The 24,155-nt window shown below is 44.2% G+C and overlaps 1 protein-coding gene across 6 annotated transcripts in view; it reads right to left on the bottom strand.

Annotated features, from left to right (window-relative positions):
• The window catches only part of AUTS2 (activator of transcription and developmental regulator AUTS2), a 790,872-nt gene that overhangs the window by 521,533 nt on the left and 245,184 nt on the right, over positions 1-24,155 (bottom strand). The window contains exon 1 of one of the 6 annotated variants that reach the window (XM_037375127.1): positions 10,863-11,380. The exons of the other annotated variants lie outside the window; for them this stretch is intronic. Within the exon in view, the coding sequence (XP_037231024.1) occupies positions 10,863-10,910 (48 nt within the window). The 5' untranslated portion in view covers positions 10,911-11,380. Of the gene's footprint in view, positions 1-10,862; positions 11,381-24,155 lie in introns of those variants that run through there. 6 annotated transcript variants of the gene reach the window in all.

Here is a 24,155-nt window from a genome sequence, read left to right as displayed (position 1 = left end):
CACAGGCAGATCTTAATTCATCTCCTTTAAACTCCTCTGTCTTCTTTCACAGTTTATATTTGGATGCTCAAGAAAGGAACTATTTGGTTACTGAACTCGAGCTTATGATACAGTCAGTGAAATTCTACCCCATCTTTTAAGCAGATTAAGATCTACATGGACCTTTGAGCCTGCTGTGTTACTGTGTTAGCTTTCACAGCTCTTTCCCAAAGGAATAAAATTACTCCATTTAATTAGACTCAAACTCTCCTCATCTGCCCCAGAAGTTTCTTGTCACCTCACCCAATTGTAAACATTATTTAGGATTAAAGGTTTGTACTGATTTTTATACCGGGGTGCTAAAGAGCTCTGCAATGCAATAATTCACCCATCTTGAAACTTTTCTGGGAACACTGCAACTAAAATGCTGTTTGCCCTCTCTTGGTGTAGTATCTTGCCCAACAGAAAAACGTCAAGTATCTTGTCCAAGAAATGCATTGTAATTCTCCCATAAACATGGCATAGATAATAATCCCAATAATGTGTGCATTTACAACCATTTTATGGGCAGAGAAAATGAAGCACGTAGAAGAGAAGAAAGGAGATTCTTCCTCCCAGTCCCAGAGCACTTTCAGCAGAAAATCAGGATTCCAGCTATTAATACTAAGCTGTAATCACTACACGATATGCCTTTGTTTTAAGGTAAGATCCAGAGTCAAATCCACAGCTGCTCAGCTTGGTGGGTGTCGAAGCACGCCAGTTTTATGTAACAGTCATCGTATAAGACAAGATGTTTCCGAATTAGCTGCCCAGCATCATCAGCACAGAGAACGGCTGCCTTGGGCCAGATCAAAGGCTCAGCTCATGCAGCATCCTCTTTCCAACGGTGGCCATAAATGGATGTCCAAAGGAAGAGAACAAAAATAGGCTAAGTTATATATAATACTCCTGTGTCTCTCTATTAATACACATACATCTTTCCCCCTTGCTTCCACCTCCAGTCACTTCCAGCTCACTGAGCTCCTGATGTGGTTTCTGCCTGCTCAGTGGCAATCAGTTGGTTTCCATTAATTTGTCCACTCTCAGAAGTGATACAAACTTTTTTGCATTCACAACTCCCTTTCACAACCAGCTGCACTAGTCAACATCTTCACAAAGAACCACCTACTTTGATCTCCTTCGACCTGGCTCTTACCAACCTTCCCTCGACCTCCCAAGTTCTTGTGTCGGAAGGTAATGAACGATCACCATCCTCCCCGTGTCCCACTTGATTTCACAGACCTCTGCCACATCTCCTTCAGCTATCTACCCAGCCAAAGGGTTCTAGTTCCTTTAGCTCCTCCTCACACAGAGGCAGTCCAACACCTCTGTACAGCCCTGCAGCTCTCCTCTGAGCATCCCCAGCATCTACAAGACTTTGGAGAGGGGAGGACGAGAGCTGTACAATGTGGCCACAGCATCAGGGATTTCTATTGCATCATAGCAATGTTCCCTGTTCCATTCTTAGTATATTTCTTAACATGTTAGTTAGTTAAATGGTTTCACATTGACGGTGAAACCGCGCTGATGTTTTGATGGAAGTACCCGTTATAACCCCAAGATATTGTTCTTGCATAGAAATGGAGTTAGAACCTCCCCAATTTTACTCTTGCATGGAAAACAGCTCACAGTCCATCATTTCATGTAGGGCATTAGGATTGTTCCAGGGGAGAGACAGCGCAGTCCTTAAAAGCAGCAGGCTATACATTCTTTGGCACAGGCTTGTCACTACTGTGAACCCAAGACACATGTATTTCCAGTCTGAATCCCTCCTCCAGCCCATGCTTTACTTGTGCAGCTACCCCACACTGTAATAAAATATTATTTTAACATACCCAGCACAGTTTCATACAGCCAGTACCTTCAAATTTGCTAAAAGCACACATAAATATTTGATGAAGCAGACAATGCTGCTCTCACATCTGATTGCAAACAAGATTATTTTTTCTCCCAACAAATCCAATAACTTGATTATCTGATCTGGTCTGTTCCTATTCTTCTGCTTTACAATTTTCAAATATTTGCAGTTGTAAGTCTTTCAAAGCTTTAATTTGCTTAAAATGATTCACAAGTACCTTGTTAATCTTTTATCAGTTTTATTACAAACTGTAAACAAAACCCAGTTCCTAAATAATTAAAGAGCAGAACTAGCCCTCAGGCAAGTCCAGGGAAAAAAAAAAATAAAAACTTTAAAAATCAGAGCAAGCCCATAGACTTTTTTTTCTTCCCATCTAGAGAACTGGTGAATCTAGCTTCAAAACAGAAAATAATTCCTGATGAACAGATTGTGTGTGACTTCCCCTCAACCAGCCTCTCTCATCTACTGTGTCCTGAATATTAATCTATCAAGTACCTACATGTTACCGGTTACAGCATTACACATACCACAGGCTTACAAGTCAAAAGCTGTGTCCTGAAACAGCCGCTCAAAAGAATTCCTCTGCATTTATGTGTGCCCAGCCACGCTTGAGTCTCCTCCTTTGCCAGCCCCAGAGCAGCCCTTCCCAGGCAGCAGCAGGTCTTACCATGGCTCATTGCCCAAGAGAAGGCAGCTGGTGAACATCTTCTGTCCTCCAGTGGCACTGAGGTACCGCAGGGTGGACCTCCCCAGGCACAGCAAATTAGCAAGACCCAAAGAGCTCCTGCCCACACTGCTCCAACCCAAAGGATGAACCAGCTCTCGGCACAGCAGTGAAAGCACACCCTGTTTGGCCAAAGCCCCCCAAACCCGTGAAGACCATCACTTTTTCAGATGTCTTCAACACTGAGGGTGTCGCTACGATTACCAGCAGTTTCACTGCATCACTGCGCGGAGGTCAGCAAGGTCCAGCCCAGTGGTGCGTGGGCACGTGCAAAATGGGAGCAGGAGCCTTGTAACGGAGGGAGCTTGGGAAGCAGAAATACACAGGGATGCTGAAACTCAGGCAAAAGACTGGTAGGGTCACCAACATCGTGGCTTTTGGACTGGCAGCGTCGCCAAGTCTGTCGCTCGATATCTACAGGCAAACTTGGCCTCTAGCTTGGAAAGAGAAAACACATGTTGTCCCTGACTTCCCGGAGATGGCTGGCCAGCGGGGACACACGGGCAAGGGCAGCGCCTTGGTTTCAAATGGGGACCCAGGCAAGAGTCCTCCTGTAGAAGACACACAAGCAGTGATGACACTGCTGAGTCTGGTCACCCATCAAAAGGATCCTGCTGCATCCACGGTCCACGTTACTGCTGCAAAACTCACCTCCAATTATTTGGATTGCAAAGTGTTATTTAATGTAATTATTACTGCTATTACAACCTCGTCTATCATCTACCAACTCTTCAGTTCAGCTGAGCTTAAGAACAGTGCTCACCAATACCGATCACTGTGCAACCATTTTAGAAATACCGATGCGTTTCCAGCTTTCTAACGTATTTTAAATTGCATTTCCTAATGTATTTAAAACTGTATTTCTTTCTTGTTGCAAAAGAAGCTACTTCTAATGAAGCTCTCCAAAGCATTGTAATCTGAAGAAAACCTAAGGAACAATGAAAGCAAGACTGTGCAAATTCTAATTACCTTTTGAAGGCTACACTGCCATGCACACAAAAATGGATTTAAATGCATTAACTAAAAAAGGGTAATGGATGCATTGCTAGCCTATTACATGCAATTCATTGTGCAAAGTTTCTTGGTTGTATGTTTTGTGCAGTGGACTGTAAAAGTTGCTAAACAGAAGAAAATACATTTGATTAAAAATTTACATCACACGAATGTAACAGGGCTTTTTTTTCTTGCTATTTTGGCTGCCACTGACTATTCCCATTAGTATGCAATTCTTAGGCTCACAAACACATGCAAAAGAACAGGACTAAAGATGGAAAAGTTTAAGCTCTAGATCCCAAACCGTATTAAAGATAAAGCTGTCCAAAAGCTGGCTCCAGCTGGAAAAAACCCACCCTCATTCCCACTTAGAGGCGGGAGGACCCTAAAGTGATACTGAGAGGCTTGAACAGTTCTACTCCAGTGATCCCCTTTGTGAGAAATGTCCAGAGGAAAACGGGTGGTGCTTGGACTTCCTAATGCCTTGGCCATGCTGGCGGCTGCGACTCCCACAGGCAGGAGCAGCTCTCGAGTTGTCCCAATATGCAGGATGCAACAACTGCCCCAGATGCACGGAAGAAAAGTCCTTTAAATCTCTACCATATTCCCAGCAAAGCCAAACAAACCTATAGACCCTTCTGACTCTTCACGTCAAAGTCTACAGGTTAGTGAAAACTACTTGAAGCAAAAAACAAACGGCAAACGTTCAATTTGCAGAACTTAAAGAAATCAGGAAGCTTTAACATCTTACTTAAAACGCCCTTATCTAAACCTACACCACAGCTCTCCCAAAAACTGGTCCAGCTACCAAGAATTGTCGGTATCGGAGAAAGATCTGTTTAAATCAAACTAAGTTAATGTTACTTAGCCCAACAATCTTCAGCATCCTCCTCCAAATGCTTAGAAATCTGAGCTAACTTTATGGGCATAAGGACCAGGTGGAGATACCACACACACAGAGATCAAGCAGCTTGCAGCCTGCACCTGTTTGCCAGTCCCATGGCCCAACCGCCACTTTTAATTAAACAACGTGGCACAAAAATAAAGAGAGGGAGCCAGAGCAGAGCAGGGATCTGCACATCGCTCATGTTGCAGGAGGTTATTCCGCGCACGAGGTGTGGCTGAACTTCACTCAATTCTGCAGCCCCAGGAGCGGAGGAAAACCAAGGGGCAGTTCCGGACACGAGCACGTGTGGCTCGTGGAGCTCAAGGGCGCTGCTGTGAGGAGCCAACCTCCCACCCCTCTGGGGCTGGCACAGCAATGGTGGTTCTTCCTCAGGGTTTCAGCCCTGCTTACCTTTCATTGGGCACACAAGGCCATGGAGACACGAGCCTACAGTGACCACTGCCACGCCAGCCAAACCCAGCCTTCGGGGCCACGAAAATAAGGGAGAAATGTTGCTCAGACCCGCTTGCCAGCCTCAAGCAAGGCACAGCAGCGGCACGGGCTGCACCCACCACCAGCAAACACCTCCTGTCCTTTGACTTCGTGTTCACAGAGATGCCAGATAAAATTATAATGCAGTAACGCAAAGCCAAAATACGAAGCAAGGCAATTCTCTGTAACAGAGCTGTAATGGCAACCATGGGGTCACCCAGCAAAACCAGGCAGGGGTGAGCAGCTGGGTCCAAGTGAGCACAGGCTCCTGAAGCACAAGGGCACATTTTTAGTAACCCATATTTACAAGTAAAGAAAATTCCTACATCTGTTTTCCTGAGTTTGTTGAGTGGGCCAAATATCTGTACACAAGTATATAGAATGACAAATCTCACACATTTCCCTAAAATGCTGGAAGTCACAGTTGCAACACAATGTTAAAAAATGCAAACTTTTAATATTCATAAGAAGGAAAGGAAAAATTTCAGCAGCTAAAAGTGATAAAAATACTGAACCAGGTGTCCATGCCAAGTAATTTGGGAAGACACAACCCTTTGCTGATCATCTCCATCAATTTAAGGAGTAACATCTTCATTTCACACCTGCAGAAATCCATCTAGAAAGCAAAGAGGAATAGCAGTAGCAAAAATAAATTAGTACAATTGCCACCAGCAAACACTTCTGGAAAAAAAGCAGGTGGGTTCCCATCTCCCAGGCACTAGCAAGGGTGGTTTAAGTGCTGAGAGGACCAGCCTCCCTGGAACAGGGAGTTACTCTAGGAACTGCCAGGTTAACTCTCTGCCCTTCCTCCAATGCCTCTGGGTGCAGGTCTGACCCAAAAAGTCACTGACTGAAGCCGTTATCCTCGACTCAATCAAGCCATGGGTTCAGCTTTCTGGAAGAGTTCATCATTCCAGGAAAATGAATGCTTCAGTGAGCTGAGGTCACCGGACTGATTTATCACCTTGGCGATCTGGCTCTTTTGAGCACCTGTGTTATGCAAACACCGTGCACATTTCCGTATCTGGTCTAAAAAATCACGGATTCCTGAAAACGTGTTCCCTACTCCAGCACGGAGAGGAAATGGTCCTGAAACGAAAAACCTTTGTGGGGAGTGGGAGGGAGGAGGGGTTGTGCCACACAGAAGATGAATAACCGAATTCTGCCAAATTACTGTTATAAAACACAAGACAAGTCAGAGAAGAAAGAAAAAACTTTAAATTCTCTAAAAATACAGCCAAGACGTGAATCTCCAGCTGCAGAGCAGCCCTTTCAAGATGCAACTCTCGGCACTTGTCGAGAAAGATGCTTCCTGCCTCGCCCCCCCTGGAAGAGCAACACATCTAATGAAAGTCACATTTGATGGGCTACGTGCTGCTCAACACCAAGCGGCTGAATTACCAGGTGCAGACCTCATCATACTCCTAAAAAGTATTTCGAAATCAGGGCTTTGCTTTAGACCGGTTTTATCCTTTACTTTCAAAGTACAACTGGTAATAACGTAGTCTGCGAGTTTAACATTTGAAACAGGGGTTCCATTTACCTCTTTGTACTTACTCAAGGAAAATGACTGTAATTGAAATCTTTCTGCAGGAAATGAAGCCCTTCAAACATTCAGAGTGGTTGCTTGTCCTTAAGGCTTTTTATTTTAGCTGTCAAAACTGTAAACTGCCTTTCAGAGTAGTGGGAGTCTTACAAGAGAGGAAGAAATGCATGTACCCTGTACCGCGGTACTGGGTGTCTTAATCTAATTTTCCAGCTAGGAATACAGCACTTATCTCCCTTGGGCACTGCTGGGAACAGGAAAATTAAGTTTCACTTCAGCAATATCTATCAATGAACCTCAAACAAGGGACAGGGCTTTTCAAGGACAAAGCAAAACCTCTCAAGTCCTCTAACTTCATCCATAAGTTCCCTCAGATACAAGCGGCAATGCGTGAAGCCAGACAGCCCACTCACACCGCCTCTCTCCACACAGCTCCCACACTTTCTAGAATTTCATAGATTTCCAAGAGCTTGCCTTTATTTTTTCCCCCGTCTCAGATCAAACTGATTTCCTAGTGTCAGCACTATTATTCACATGAAGCTGTTGAATTTTAATTACAGTGTAAATGCACTCAGACTGAATATGGGCATTATGTAAAAATGGCTTGCACCCAAATGACCTTATATTAAATTTTTAAAAGGGTAAACGTAAAAACTTTGTGGGTTTTTTCCAGTAGGATCCCTTGAAGTTTATGTAATAGAATGTTTGCAATTAACTTCATAATAGACTCAAGATGAATTTGCGTGGATTTCCCCTTTAGTTAGTTTTATTATCGCATTACTTTAATCAGAATTAAAAATACGCTCTTGTGAAATGGTTTTACAGTGCTTGTCTAACACGACATAGAAAACCTGTTTGGATTACTTGAGCAAACTAACATACCCAAGTACATTCAGCTTATCCAACATTCATCTCATTTCCAGTTCCAACACATCTTTGGGATAAAAGGTGAACATCCAAAGACAGTTTAAGAGTGTTTCTCAGGCTTTCCATTGCAGCCACAGATGCATGGCTACTGATTTTCTCTCCTACCAGCCACTGCACAAGCAGGCAGATGACACGTGTTGACTGGCTAAGAGATTTCAAGGAGGATGCGAGGAGTTTGAAGCTTCTAGAAGACCTGTGAGGGTTGAATCTCCTTGAAGCTCAGGCAAGTTACATCACCAAACCTTGGTTCAGGTCTCTCTGCAGAGGCTGCAGATAAACCAGATGGGATGAGCGACGTGCAAACACAATCAACAGAACAGTTTATAGCAGTAAAGCGCAGTGATGCCAAGAGAATAAAACAGGCTGACAATCTATATGTGAAGGAATATTTTACAATATATAAGCTGCCTGCAGAGTTACCTGTGACACTTATATAAATATGTATGCTTTATCACAGAGAGGTCTTCAGACATCAACATTCTCCAAAGCAAATCAAAAGGAAGAAAAAAGTATTTGTGATGGCCAGAGGCAAGGATGTCAGCTTCAGCGAAGCCAGCCAGCTAATAAAAATGTCAATGAACTTCTTTACAAGAGAATTAAGAAGGAGCGGTGCAATGTCAGTATTGTGGCACACACAGGAAAAGCAGTTCTAGTTCTGATTTAACCAAGATATTGCACTGACATGAGGGCAGAGACCCAACCTTCTCCCAACCTAAAATGACCTCCCTTAAACTGAGATTATATAACACTTCCAAATGAGGAGAGTAAACTTAAATTAATTTAGTTTTCACAGGCTGCTGCCAGAAAAGACACCGCTGTCCTTTCCACTCAACCTCAACCAGGTATTTTCAGGCACATTTTTTACAGCTGCACACTGGGGGTGAACTGGGACACACACTGATCTGCCTGAAAATGAAGCCAGCCCAAAAAAAGGAATAAACCCCATTCAGTTCCAGTTGGATCAGCTCCCGGACACATGTCACCGCGTGGCTGCACAAGCACTACCACTGACAACGTGTAGCTGGGAGTGGGAACACTCATTCCTGCAGCAGCCCACACGTATGTCAAGTGAAAATGAGAAACTGCTCTCCAAGTGAGACTTTAAATCCATTTAACAAACTGCTGTAAGAAACTCATTTGAGAATTTCAAAGGTACTTCAGCTTAGCTAATATAAACCAAATTTCTTAAAACCTTGACAACATGGAAGAGTCGCAAAAGAATTTGACCTGATTTTTTAAACCAGTGTGGTTATACTAACACAGAAGCACTTGTTCCATGGAGCGTGTACCCACAGTGTCCAGAGAACTGCACCAGTTTAATAAATCCCGTGTCAATTAACACCTAAGTCACACTAGCACAACTTTTACACACAGACAAGTCCTGAACCTAATGCAGAATAAGCACCAACTGCAGTGAGATCACTGACACAGCATCCTGTGTTTAGCAAGGGGATACATCCCTACGGCATAGCCAAGGCCAAAATCTCTGGAGTGCCTTTCACTAGGGAAACCCCATCTTCATGGAAAGGACTAACCCTCTCTTATCACACCTAAAATTCAATAAAACACCAGGCATACACTTCAGTTTTTGTTTTCGTGGCCGGGGGCATTATGGATTTGGGTTTTTTTCCTGCCCAACAGATGAACCTTGGCAACTTCCCTGGTGCATCAGGAGAAAATCTTGTAAGGCACCAGTAACTTTAAGAAGAATACAGATTAAATGGGTTTCCTGGATTTCATCCACGTTCAAATTTCCCAGGTTGTACATCTCAAAAATATCTGTCTCTGACAAAACTGGTATGACAGGTTATGTAACACACGGAGAATCACCCGGTGACAGAAAAGTAGGAACATTATCTGCTTTGTGCAGGGACTCCAGGGCTTTCTGGTTGAACTGCAAGAGGTCTCAGGAAAAAAAATAAAAAAAGAAGACATTTAATCACAAAATATAAATGGGCCGGGGGGGGGGGGGAGGAAGTCCCCTGGTATTTTAAATAGCCAGCCTCACTCACTGGCAAATAACTACTGATTTCATTAGACTTTTATTTCCAGGAACAAGTTTCTAATGCTAAATATGCAAGTCTATTTGTTTTGATATAGATGTTTATAGGTCTGATAGACTTTAAAGAACATAGAATTATTGCAGGAAACATCAAGGAGATAAAAATATAACTGCCTCATAAAATGGATTTTGCAGTCAACTTGCCTCTGTAAGACTGCCCAAAACAACTGAAAACGAATAGTTAAATCTGTGACTTTGTTAAATATCGCTATTTGCAGCCTGGGATAAATGGTAGGAAAATCTTGTTAATGAAATATATATGCTTTCACTGTGTGCAGCATAACTTAAGGCACAAAGACAAGAAATAAATCAATGTCTCACTATTTGCCAGAATAGAAAATTTCAAGCTAATAGTACACGCATGTGTTTTCCCCCTGTTTTAAGAATAGCAAGTAGTTAGCTGCTCAGGGATGTTTAGGTGATAGTTATTTAGTTTACGTTATACTCACAGATAGTGAGGTATCCTAGTATTTTCCCCAAAAAAGTTGTCTGGCTCTTTTCCTTATTTTCCTGGATTAAAGAAAACAGCAAAGCTACATCCAAATACTCTGACAGGGTCTCAGTGTTATGGGCAACAAACTCAGTCTTTAACCTGGGGCATGAAACCCTCCAGGGAGATATTCAGTGAAAATGCATCACTGGCAAGCAGGTCCCCACTGAAATCTTGGTCCATCCTCTCCCCATCTCTGTCCCTCTGTCTCCCCCAGGCATCTGAGTACCAAGGGACAGGCAAGATAAAGTGGCAGCTGAGTGTAAAAGGAGAAGCCAACAAAAAGCACTGTGTTCTGGGCAACACAAAATGCAGAAAGTGCCACAGTACACCCCCCAGCAAACAGCCTCAGAATACATTTCACTACTTTTTGATCAACAGAACTTCTTTCTTCTAGTAATAATTAAGGACAATTAAATACTTTGTTACTAAAGGAGAAGAAAAGAACTGACTTCCCTGCAGAAGCAGGTCATCTCTCTTAACTACAGAACAAGAAACATTCCTTCCTTTCAAGCTCCACAGGAGAAAAACAAATACATCTCTATCACTGTTGTTGTTTTGGGGTGTTGGTTTTTTTTTTTTTGTCACTGACACACCACCACAGGAATCAGATCTCAGCTCTTCTCTTCCCTTCCATGTGCACCATGCTGAAGTGGCAGCTGTCACATTTCAAGCCCATACCCAGCGCTGCACCAGCCTTCGGTACAGCGTTATCTATCAAGCCACAGGAAAACAAACTCACCAGCGAAACTTCCCAGCGGCATTTGCCCTGCTGGTGGCCGGAGCGCCTGTCAAGAGCAGGGGGCTGCAGACAACCACGCAGCGATCCCTTGAGCAAGGCTGCAGGAGAAAATGTAAGGACTTACCTTCTCCGCATACTTGAACTTGACGTAGAACCAACTCGACTTGATCATTGTCTCACCCCCTGCCCTCGTTAAAAAACAAAAAAGCAACCCAAGCCTATCCTGCTGATGAAAAGCAGCGTCCAGGCACTCTTTCCTTCAGAGCCAGCAGTTTTCCAGGGGGAGCACGGTATTTAGGGGAAGCAAAGGGTGGCAGAAGCAAACAGTAAAAAAAATGACAGAAAGAAAAAAATTATGCTTTCCTTCCGCAGTTCCAGTTTGTCCCCTCCTGCCCTCCCAATGCTGAGTGCGATCTCGCTTGCTGCAACAGAGCTCGCAGAATGCCTTAGCTCCGCGTTTCGCTGTCAGCTTGGCTGCCTGACAAGAGAATTCCTCAAATGGACTTCAGCTGCATTCATCACAAATGGCACATGTCAGTAAAGCCAGGAGGCTGGCTCCAGTGCTGGCAGCCTCCCAGGACCATGACCTCCCCCAGTGGGATGAATAATGAATTCCAGCACTTCCCTCCAGACACAGATTAACACCTGGCTAAACATTATTCTGACAATGAACTTCCCCATTCAGAGAACCCTACACCACCGCGTTAACCCCTCACTCTCCCACCAAGCAGGGTGGCGATGCTTTGGAGGCTGTCCCACATTGCCCTCCCCCATCTAAAGAAAGATTACAGAACTATATATAGTTTAGAAACAATAAAGCCTCTTAAGCATAACGCAAATATCTCCTTTCAGTTCTGCAGCTTCAGTAACGCTACCATGTAACCAGAGCAAGTAATCAGGAGTCAGGCTCTTTCCTGCTCCCTCCCTTTCTCAGCCCTCCCCTCCACATACCCACTTGTCAAGCTCTGATACTGTCAGGCTGATGTTTTATAGTATCTGTGAAGACCCTTTAAAAAAAAAAAAAACAAGGGGAAAAAAACCCACAACAAAATACCCACCACTATCAATATGAAACTAACGCATTAAAAAAATCCATGGAAGACACCTATCGGATTATTTGTTCCTCTGTCTGTTCAGAAACACTGCCCAGTTCCCTGTCTCTGGTGTAATGAGACACATTGAGTTGGTTGCAGCTCGCTGCAAATCTCCCAGCTCCAAGCACGCCACAGAGCAGTGAGTATCAAGTTGCAAACCACAGGATGAATATAATCAACCTACTGTATTTCCGCTGGATGCAGAAAGTGCTGTACTGGAGCAGAGCGATCTGGCCCAGCATCCTACACCCAAACACTTTGAGATGCACAAGGAAACAATGCAAGAAATCTCAAGACCAAAGATGTGCATAACACATCTGATAACAGATACGGATCTGAATTTGTCAGGTAGGTAGTTGAACCTTTATGTTTCCAAGAGACACTGAATGAGGTTCAGAATTTCACTACACCCAGAAGGAGAAAGTCGCCTCATTTTGTTGTTTTTAAACAGCTTTCTGGTAATCTAAGTGGAGCCTCACAGTATCTTATCCTGCAAAAAAAGAGAATAATTTGCTTATCATCTTGCTTATTATCAGTTACGATTTTACAGATTTTTCTTGCCTCCCTCATGTATCACACCTTTTGGGGACTAGAAGCTCCCAGTCTATTATATTTCTCCTCATAAGGAAGCGGTGCGTGTCTCTGCAGATCCTTTTCATCACTCTCTGTACCTTTTCTAGGTCCAGGTACCTTTTTCATAGGCAGAGTGAGATGGAATAAATACATGTACCACTGACTTACCACCTCCTACTCTATCTACACACAGAGACAGATACTGGGTGAGACAGACCCTGAAACCTAGTTTGTCAGGATTACTCACCTGAGAGGTACTGTCAGTACTGATAGTGGTGTCAGTGCATCACATGAAGGCTGTACCTTGCAGAGCCTGGCTACCTGTTCACTTGCCAACAGAGTTTTTTGGAATTTTTCATAAACTAAGACTCATACAAAGGATCTAAATGCCAATACCGACCGATAACAGTCCCCCCATTTAATTGACTGTGAGTCTCTAACCCTCCCATGTGGCTCTGCCCTAGTCCATACCATGCTGCAGCACCAGAGGAGGTTGCTCAGCACCACTCTGCAGTTCAGCCCCTGCCTGTCCATGCTCTGCCAAGGCCACCAAGGCCCTTCTAACCCCCTCCATGCCACCCGCTGAGCCGTTCAACCACTGTCATCCACAGCCCTAGCTGTCAGAAATGACTTTCCACTGATGCCACAGAGAAGTAATCCCACTCTCCCTTCAATTCTGTGTTTCTGTGGGTGAACTAACCTATGTAAAAAAGGTGGTAAAATGCCCCGGCCTTTTTCAGGTCTGTGGAAACATCAAAAATTGTGTCTTGCTAAGACAACAGTAAATGAGAAGGTCTCCCACAGGGAACACACATCCAAAGAAAATTAAACCCCTGATTTTTATTAGCACCTTCTATTTCCTGCGTCTAAAAAGCTGGGTTTTGAAGTAGCAAATGCCTAAATAGGACAGATGCAGCTGTACACTTGAATGAGATAGGTCAGTGCAAAAGCCTCGCTTCCTTCCTAGCTGCCGCTCTGCCAAGGGCTCTGCTGGTACTCCAGTCCCTGCAGCAGGACACATTGCCTGCCAGCACTGCCCAGGATTTACTGCAGACATCAAATGTGAACCACACGGACACCACGCTCTCTTGTACCCAATTATAGGAAGTTTGCTCACTGCATTGACCCAGGAGTCCCCAAGGGGACCTTGGGGCAATATCACAGGGCGCAGCCACTGAAGAAGCAAGCTCTGACACTGCGTACCAAGCACAAACAGCTGTGGCTCAAAGCAATTACCAGGCCCTGGATGTTTTCCACTGGTTCATTAGCATCTGGCAGGACCTAAAGTTCCAGGGTCACAAAACACAGAGCTATTATTTTATCTCAGGAAAATGCACAATGACATCCCTCGAGAGCCGTCCTTCTGTAATCAAAGGACAAGTGCAGCGCAGGGAATGGAGATGCAGAATTTCCAGCCATTACACCCCCCAGCCAGGCAGGGAAGAGCCAACCGCTCACTGTTGAGCTCCCCAACATTAGCATCCACAAACAGACCCTAACCAGCACCAGCAGAACCCAGTTACTTCTTATAATACCAATAGCTGTTTAGGTTTGCACATGTACATGAAGTACACAACAACTTAAGTTTTCAACACTGCATTCACCTTTGCAGTTGAGCAAAATACACCATTTACTTCGTAATCGACAGTGCCAGTGCTTTGTCTGAAACATGAGTCCCTTATTTTATAGAGTTATTGTCTATATGGTGCATCACACCACAGCTTCACTCCTGTTTGCCAATTCATTCTCACTTGTTATGGACACACTGCCAGACAAACAATACCTCGGACAGGAATTAATCCCAAAACGTGCTGCAGCACCAACCTCCAGAACTCTGTTACCCCACACTTTCTCTTCCAAATACCCATCAATAACATGAAATAATGTACTATACAGATTCTAAGTCTGTACAGCCAAAATCCAGACTTGATTTTATACACCCACACAAAGGGTACCGTGTTTTGATAGAATATTTGCCATTCTCCCAGAACAACCATCTCTTGATTTATTCAGCAGGTTTTGTCATACTCTAACATACCGTTTCAAATGTGAGACAGTGTACAAAGGAACTGAAAAAACCACCCTTTTAACAGACCATTTGTTCTCAGCCTTTTGATACACCCTAATGTATATTTAGGTATCGATCCACGTTCATTTCAATTACGCCCCGTGACAAAGCTAATCATACACTAATGCAAGCCAACTAAACAGCAAGTAGCACCGATTTGTTTTTTAAGTCACCTAAAAGCAGAGTATCCCTCCTCCTTGTCTTTTTGACTCCAGGTTTGTTGTCAAGTCCGACTAACATTTTCTTGGTGCTACGTGGGAGGGAGGGAAGGAGCGCACAGGGAACTATTTCACCTTATCCGTGGCACAGCCTAAACGCCCCAAAGAACCCACTTGCAAGGGCTCACGGTGGAGGCAAGCGACGCCGATTCTGGAGTAAGCTGAAGAGCACTGACGCTTATGCCAAGCGAAACGAACCTCCGCATGTATATCTATGTGTGCAGGGAGGCTAAAGCAAGATGATGTATTTGCAGCAGGGGACCTACATGCAAGATGAATTACATCCGTTCCTATCTCCTTGGCACTATGAGAGCAGAAAATCATCTCACTCCCTATTACCATAATAGCTTTCACACTTCCCAACCAGCAGAGTGAAATGTGGGGATGTTCAAGAAAATAGGACTAAACAACAAGCACCCAGTTTAGATAATAGGAAGGTCCCATCTCCAGAAAATATTTACAGCAATTTTTATAATTAGCCTGTGGCAAAAATAAGCGATTTGGAATAAGTATAAATAAAACGGATTTTGAAATGTGTTTCACAGTTAAGAACGGCTCCTAATATACCAGCCAAAGCAGTGATCCTTGGAAGATTATCTGAAGCCGAGAGCAAAGCCTGTGGGATCTGCAAGCCGACTAAAAGAGAAAGTTTTTTCCCCCAAGTTCAGAGAACTGCAGAGTAATATGGATTAGTTTAAATGAAGTGCAAGTGCTGAAGCTCCATCTGCCTGCCTTCCAACATACCCGGCACTTCCCAAGCTTTAAAGCAGCAAATACCAGACTCACTTCAAAGTGCCCATATTCTGTAGGAGCGTTTCTGTTTTAGAAGTAACCCAGAATTACACCAGCTCTGTCTTCAAACTCCTTTACCCCCTAGAAGGCTTCCCAGGGCACGGGCAGTGAGGAAAAGGGTCAGAATGACCAAACCCAAAGAAATCAATGGCTACGTCAGAACCAACACGATGAGCTAGCAAGACATCCGCAGCCTCGTGAGGCCCCCGTTACTGGACATTTCTGATTCACATGAAGCCCAACAGGGAACTATCATCTTTCAGGCTAATAGAAAGCACTGTGGGATTGCTGTCTTGTTATTAACATGATAACAATCCCATCTTGTACCTCATAACCCTGCTCTCCCATCAACACCATCTGCTCTTTCATCTTGAGTGCTGCCGAAAAATCTCATCATAAACATGCTGCTGTCAATTCGTACTTCTGTGCACATTTTAAAAAGAAACTCTCTAGGTCACTGGTTTGAACCCAATGTGGGCTGCCACTATCCGAGAGCTCTTATGCATTAATATCCACTTAGAGCAGGCAAGAATGAGCTGGATCCACTGTCTGCTGTATCCGAGTTCCCAGGACCGGCACATTTCAGGCACACAAGATGTAGGACAAAGTGGTCCAGGAGACCAATGCCAGCCCGATGGCCCTGCAGGCAGAGCTGTGCTTCATGGACAGGTTTTTTTTGCAACGACTGAGAGATGCAAGTAGCGTTTCTGCTGTCTGCTGTAAGACCCGAGGGACCTGTTTTTCCCTGGGACCAGGATAAAACCTAAGAAGTCAGGCTACCTGATTCAAAGAGAAAAGAGCACAGATTAACCTGAGAAAAGCAGTTTGAGGAACTGTATCTCCCCCAGCCAAGTGCCGATTTGTGACGAGTTACAGTGAGTGATAGCCCAGCTTGGGCATGCGCTCAGCTTTCTAGGTGAAATTATGGCCAGGAGGCACAACCGCAGAAGCCTGAAAGATTCAAAGACACCTCAATACAGTCCACAGAGGACAAGAAACAGACATTTGCTAGTAGTTTACAATCTGCAAGAGACAGACTGAGACAGAAGAAGGACAGCCCATAAGCCTGGCGCACGAGAGCTAGGCGCACGATGGCTCACAATATGTTACTTCTGCCACTTTGAGTTATATCAGGTTACAATAAGGAAAGCTACTGACGTTATATGATATATATGTAACTGTGCCAAGCAAAGGGGGGCAAAGGTTGCTTAAAATGTCTTTTTAAAATGTGAGAAAGAAGGTGCAGTGCTATAATCTGTAATTAAAAAAAAAAAAAAAACAACCACCAAAACCAAACAATAATTGCCATCTGGACAAAATGGCTTATGATATTAAAAGATCAAATGATGCTTTTGTAATCCTAACACAATGCTTCTCCGTTTTGTTCCCTGGCTTTCCAGTTTCTAAAGCTACAGCAGTAGTTGGCAAGGGTTTTATTACCTGGAGAAAAGTTCGCTTCTGAGAACGCACCAGTACTCAAAAGTCTTTGAAATGACACAATTCTCAAATGCAGAAAGCAGTGATTTCTGTGACACTCCATCACTTCATCCTAGTGGAATACACCTTTGCAATACATTATAGACCTGTCTGTATATATCTCCCTCAATTATACATGGAAGAGGAATGAGGGAGCAATATAACCACAGGGAAAAAAAAGTAAAGCAGTGCCTGAAAAAAATACAACCTTTATGTGCGACGTACACATATGCATTTAAGCACTAACACAAGTTCCCTTTGAACATAAAAAGGGTTTAAATGGCAGGGTATTAATGCCCACAGTTAAATCAAGTCCTGCGCAGAAAAACGCTTTACTCTAAAAATCCATACCAGCATAGATAAGCCTGCAGCGCCAACAGCTCCTGCATTCAGCGATGGTACGGGGTAATTCACACCTCAGCAGTAAGTGCTGTAACCTACTTAACACTTAGCCAGGCACAAGGCTATGTACAGGGACAGCGATCAAGGACTAAGGAAGGAGTAACTGCAAAGCCCCGTCCCCCCTTAGCCGTGAGGTCCGTGTGGCCGTGGCCAGCAACACCGCACACCGGCGGGTCAGGGAGCTCAGCCGCAGCAGCCCCCAGGCAGCTCACCCACACTGGCATCGCGAGCAGAACCACCTCAAACCTAACGCCATCCCTCCCGTGGGTTTTGCATGATGCAAAATTCTCCGTGTGTCACATAGAACGAGTACCGCAGCACAGGAAGGCAGAGCCAAGACCTCCCCAAACGTGGGGTTACCAGTCCCAGCTCCCCTTCCCCCAACAGAAAACACCCTGAAAGGTCCTGAGTTCTCTGACCGCCAGGAGGTCTAGGGTGTTCCTAACCCACTTTTCTGGGCAGCTCCCAGACACTGGGTGCTACCGAAGGTCCCCATACACCACGCTGCTCTGAGCAGGATGCTTTGTACTCACCAAGCAGAAAAAAAAACGCCCCAACGGACCCAGACTGGAGACCACAGCCCACAAGCGCGCGCGTGTTTATGCATGTGCACGTATACATAACAAAAAAACCACCAGTCAATTCGAACTTGCGTTGCCATTTGATTTTTAAAGTAATTCTAATTCTTCTGAAGTTTCCCTTTAAAAATGAGATTGTGTTATTTAATATTCATTGACTTCTAGTTTGCTTCCCACACACAACACATTATTTACTCTACAGTGGCTCGGTGCATCAATTATGGTAATAGTTTGTGAATAACATTTGCATTATGGGAAAATGAGCCTGGTTATTCAGCACTAGCCGAACCATCCCTCTGGAAAATTGTCACAAACATACGTATCATATGCCTCCACTTAAACAGACCTGTAATTACACTAGTTTATTAAGAAGAGCCAGCTTTTCCCCCTCTCCTCTTTTTTCTTTCCCTAAATCCTCTTCCTGAGAGCAGACTTGCATCTGCATAACCCTTTCCCTGACGCAGACAGCCAAAGGTAAAGTCTAAGGACTACTGTTACCACGGTCTCACAGCAGGGCTTACTTTATACTGAGATGTTAGGGGTGTAATGCATCTCCCACATCATTTTAATGCAGAAAGTGCAGCTCAGTAATTGTGGCATTTGATTAATGCTCCGTTTCAGTCCCTTCAGCTAAATTCCAGGCTCAGTCCAAGTCCTGTAATTCTCATTAACATCTGTATTATATCAGCACCTGGAGTTTTTCTTCCGTGAGCAGGACTGCACAATGCTAGGCACTGAACACTGAGAGCAACACAGCACTTACTCTAACCAGAGTAACTGTACTGTTACTAAAATTACCCTGGATCTTAGTGAGTTTAAAGTAGCAAATAAGGCATCGTGCTTTCTCAATGCTTATGAATGCCTGCCTAAGACCTTCTCAAATTTTCAGCTTTGTGCACTGAGGAGCTGTAGTACCAGAACTCATGGCGTTTCTTATACTCAGACTGTAAAATTTTTGCAAATAAGCACTTTCGTTAGTGTATACCGGTTACTGGCTTGCTTTTAGTGTCTGCCGTAAGCTCAGTTATATTTGGAGAAGTTAATCGAGGCTTAAACTTTTCTTAGACCACTGGGGATTTCCACAGAGCTGCTGTCATCACACATCAGGAATGCACAAAACTGCCCCTTTGCCACGCAGCCAGAGCAATGCCAACACGGGTACTTGGCTCCTATAGCCTGGAACACAGACAAATGAAGCTGTTGATGGCGTCACATCTCCACAGGCAATTTCACAATCACAACTAAACTTTCCCAGGCAGAGTACATAATAAAGAGCCTTAAAACAAGTAAACTGAAACTGGAAATAGAGTGGTACAGACAGTGTAGCACAACAGTACCTGAGATTACGCACCGTGCACCACACTGACTGCAGCCGGCCACGCCGTGTGCCAGAAGCTCCTCTCCAGGCTACTGTGCAGAGTGTGGTCCAGGCCAGGAACGAGATAAGAGCTGTTATTATTTAATGGCTCTTTCACCTCATGACTTGGTGATCTCAGGCCAACTCCAAAGTTTCCAGCCAAGAAACCATCCTAACGAGCCACCTCAAAAAGCGGTCGAAGATTACACAGGGTTGACACTGAACATGCTGCATCCTTGTTATTCAGCCAGATGTGGAAAAAAAATAACAACGTTGGACAAGTTTTAGTTTGCTCTACCTACCTCTGTAACACCTTCCACACAGGTTCCCAACATATGGCAGGTACCAGGTATCGGTGTATACAATAACAAATCGCCTTTACATTAAGCCCAGCATACGGTGTGATTTTTTTATCTCTAGTGACAAAATTGGAACTTGCCTTTATTACCTGTATCAGCACACTGTGTGTGCATTTGAAGCTGCTCACATGCTCACGCTCCCAGCTACGGTATGGAAACGTCCACATTGAACGGCTCAGCAGTCCCAACACAGGGCAAACAGCGAGCACCGTACAGTGCACTGCACACACGGGCTGGGAAAGCAGCTCAGCCCAAAGCCCGGCCTGATGTGTACATGGGCCAAGCTGAGCAAGGACATCCAGCCATTTCATCACATCAGCACCTCCTTGGCAGTTTCTCTGTTTCTTTGGACGTGCTGTAAAGTTTAAACCAAGCTGGGAAGTAAACACAGGCAAGTAACTCTGCTAGTTCTTAGGCAGCGATGCCAGTGATCGGACTGCCACGCTCCCAGCTTAAGGCACTTGAATGCACAGCATTCAGTCTTGGGCTCTGTACAGCCCTGCTGTATGTCGTACTCACCACAGAAGCTGCCTGTGACTACGACACGTTGTGTCATGTCCAGCAAGGGCTGGCTATCATGTTGAACTTCAAGGTAGAGATGCTAGCGACTGGATGCGCAGAGATTTCCAAGACAGAAAAGAGACAGTCTTATCATGAACTGGGTGTAACTTCCCACTTCAATTCAACAACAGCCAGGACACTAAAAACATCAGAAAATTGCACTAAAAGAGTCTGCCTGCATCCCAGTGGCAGCGTGTATTTTGAAATGTCACCTCCATTACACCATTTACCTTTCCAAGACAGGTGCGGATGGAGATATAAAACAGAAATTAGTTATTCTTGTGATATACTTGAAATTTAAGAATTAACTTGTATCAAAGCTCTTGATCTAACAAAGTACCATTAAAGAACCCACAACAACAAAGCCCAAGAGCTTGCCCCATCCAACCTAGGCAATGTTACGCTCACCACAGCAACGTCAAATCAAACCAAACCTGTTCCCTCTACTTCAGGCAACTAAACAGCACAGCATTACGTTTGCCACCAGACTCAAAAGCACTACTTTTTGTCCTGTCTCAGCAGAAAAGGTGTGCTTGTTTTACCAGCGAAGAGAACGGGTTGGCAGCTCTTGACAAGTCTGAATCAAAGTGTTTGCAAAGAGAATGGCAAAGGTCAGGCTGATGCTGAGAGCTGGCACTGCAGTGATGTGCCACAAGCTCCCATCTCTGCTGGAAAAACACTCGGCTCTGTATCTGACACACTCTCCCCCTTGCTACAGATTTATCTTCCTGATCCTAAGAGAAGGAAGATAAAAATAGGCATGTAAAAAGGATGAAGAAAAGAAAGGGAAACTCTGCAGAATAGTCCCCTCCCTCATTTTAATTATTGATGCAGACAGCCTAAGCAATCTGTAAGCCATATACATAATGTATTTACTTGAAAATCCCAGCAAATCCACATAGTATTACAGAACAAACTACAAGCTGATCTGGGAGCACTGTCTTAAGAACTGGGTAAGCTGTCTCCATGTACTCAAAAATCTGTTTGACAAACGGAAAGATTAGATTAATGTTAATAATCCTAACGTGCTCAGAGGCACTCTTTCTACCCTAGCAACGTAGTTCGGGTGTCCGGGGTCTTGTTTTGCATCCACACCAGATACTTTTTTCAGCACAGACCTGCTTGTTTAGAATGACAAAAAACAAGACTGGCTCACGTTCTTCAAGGCCCCCGGTTTGATTATACACACCATCAGTAACGTTTAGGGATCAGCCAGAAAGCAGCAGATGTTTTACACAGCAAAAGACCATGTTTGAAAAAAATAATAAATAAATCACTCCTTGAAACAGCTGCTCTTAGGTTTGGGGCTAAGGAGGGTGGGTGGGGGAAAAAGGGAAATAAGAGCAAAGAATCAGACTTCAGGGAAAAGTGCTGTGTCCTGCTCAGCTCTACCTGCCATTGACTGGAACCAGCTGGCCATGAAACACATTCATTAAAAATAATGTTCCTTAGAACTTAGAGCTTAACAGACAGTGTAAGCAGCAGCAGGCAGCACAGTTTACTTCAGGGTGAAAATGCAAAATCTGTGGCTCACTGAGCCACTCACTGTGTTTCAATTTCAGAGTTTTATCTCGCTCCGTAAGAACCTACGGAGAGCCAAGGCTTTCCACATCTACACTGCAGAGCACTAAATGAGCTTGTGTGCTACGGCAGCGAGCAGAGAAGGGCATGGGGACCAACACTGTCACCCCGCAGCATCCTGGACGTGATGTGGTGAGTCCCAAGGCACAGGCTGAGCTTTTGCTCCTGCACCCGCAGGTCCCGGCGAGCGTGGCTGGACTGGGCGCCCTACCTCTGCAACGCCCAGATGGCTGCGAGTCCTCTGCTGCAGGGCATAGCCTGTTTGCAATTTTCTTCTCAACCACCAGTATGAAAACACAAACCTTCAGACAAACGGATCCTTCACTTCCTCCTAGCTGCTCTTAGTGGTTTCTTTAATCTTTTAAGCTTCTGGGTCTAATCCAGCAGCTGCCATCAAAAGTACTTATACAACTGCAGGGGAGGGAGGAGGGAAAGAATGGGATATACCAAATCATGAAACACATTTTCTGAGCCTCTTTGTTCTTACAAACACACACGTGCAAGTGCATTTGGAAGATATTTGTTCACAGACCAGACACATTATGTACATACTACCTGTGATGTCCTATACTGCCTTCTCTATAATAATATGGTTTAGAGATATACTACCAAATGAGGAAGATGACACATCTAAGATGGTATACTGCAGCACATGCATGAACAATAAAGTGCTGTATCTCTACAGTAAGTAGCTCACGCATGAACACTATATAAGCAGACTGTTCCCAAGATGGTAATTCCTGAAAATATTTAGTGTTTTTCTTCAAGGACTCCTAGAGTCAGCAAGCATACAAGAACGCTTGTTCTCACTTCAACAACGGAAAGCATGTTTCAGCTCTCCCAGCAGAGAAGTTTAAAAAACAGTTTGAAAGCATAGTTAAAGTTCAAAACCCATGAACAAAAAGAACCAAAAATTGTTAGGATTTCATTATTTTTATTAAAAAAAAAAAAAAAGAAAAATGAAAAAAAAAGCGCCCAGACCCCCCAAAAACAGAGGGACTCCTGTAATTTTTGCAATTTCTGTGTGATGCCAACAGCTGTGTATTTGCAAAAACATATGTTTAAAGGGGCTGGAGGGGCAGAGAGGCACTGGGTGGACAAATCCTCTGCCCTGCCAAGGGTAGTGCTTTTGCTCATGGTATTCTCAGGACACATCATACGCAAACACCCCATTTATGCTGTGAAGTAAATTTGCTGCTGTATCCTTCTCTTCAAGTACAATCTCTTATCCCAGCATACCGATATCTACATTAAGTTTCTAAAAATAGCACATCCTTCTTACATAAACATGATATAAAGGAATTAGGTGACAGCTGACTAAAAGAATCCCTTTAAAGGCAAAATTTGCTGTGCACCAAAAGCAATCAATGCTTATAAGCAGTGAAGTCTCTTCATATTAATTGAAGAAGACAGAAGAAAGCTTCTAGATAAAGTCCCAGTTTGCCTGGAAAGGAAACCCATTTCCTCACCACACTGACTCAATTACTCCTATTCCCACTTATTTGTAAGATAATGCAGTTTCTCCAATGGATTTCTATTCCAGGGGAAGATCTGCTAAAAGCACCCTTCCAGGGACAAGTCCCACAGGAGCTCCACATTGTGATGAAGGATTTTGCCATTTGAAACCAGAGGTACCATTCAGGCTTTAAAATATATCTTAAAAAAAACTCACCCTGAGTTTTCTTGAAGGAAAAGCTTCTAGAGTTTCCAGAGTGCCTAGTCTTTTTAAATTACGTGACAGCTGTCCAAATACAAACCAGAGCAGTATTAACTTCCTGCGTCTGCAGGCATTTTGAATAATTCTTCAGTGTCTCATGGCTTATCCCTCCTAGCAACAGGATGAAGTTCACCAGAACCAAACCGGTAATGCACAAAAAAGTTAATACGCAAATGAATCAGTGGGGAAGAAAAAAAATTTTTTTTTTTTTGCATAACCTGGCTAATCCTGAACCTGAGGAAACTGAATAATATATGAATCAATAGATTAGGATCTGTCTCTATGCCAATGCAGAATACGCTGCTGAGGTACAGGGCACAGCCCAACAGCAAACTGCCAGGAGGTCCCTGTTGTAGAACAGAAAGAGAATTAAACGATGACTCCAGAGACACACATTTGAGAAAGCCAATGCCAAACATCACTGGCACAGGTCAAAAGGGACTTTGTGCCATTTGCTGCCGATTCAAGAGGGTAAGTACAGCCCGGTGCAAACTCAGCTGTTTGGACTGTGGTCAGCAAGCCGCTGCCTGCCCCCCCGCACCGCTCTGAAATGCTGTTCTGGCTCCCAGCTGTAGCTCACAAGGCCCCATTTCACCCCACGGGTCCCCCTCCAGATGCCACCGGTGGTGTGGGGCCCCACA

Source organism: Falco rusticolus, chromosome 1, assembly GCF_015220075.1.
Source record: "Falco rusticolus isolate bFalRus1 chromosome 1, bFalRus1.pri, whole genome shotgun sequence".
NCBI classification, from domain to species: domain Eukaryota; kingdom Metazoa; phylum Chordata; class Aves; order Falconiformes; family Falconidae; genus Falco; species Falco rusticolus.
The sequence above is the reverse complement of the archived record's forward strand: the minus strand, read 5'-3'. Positions and strand labels throughout refer to the sequence as shown.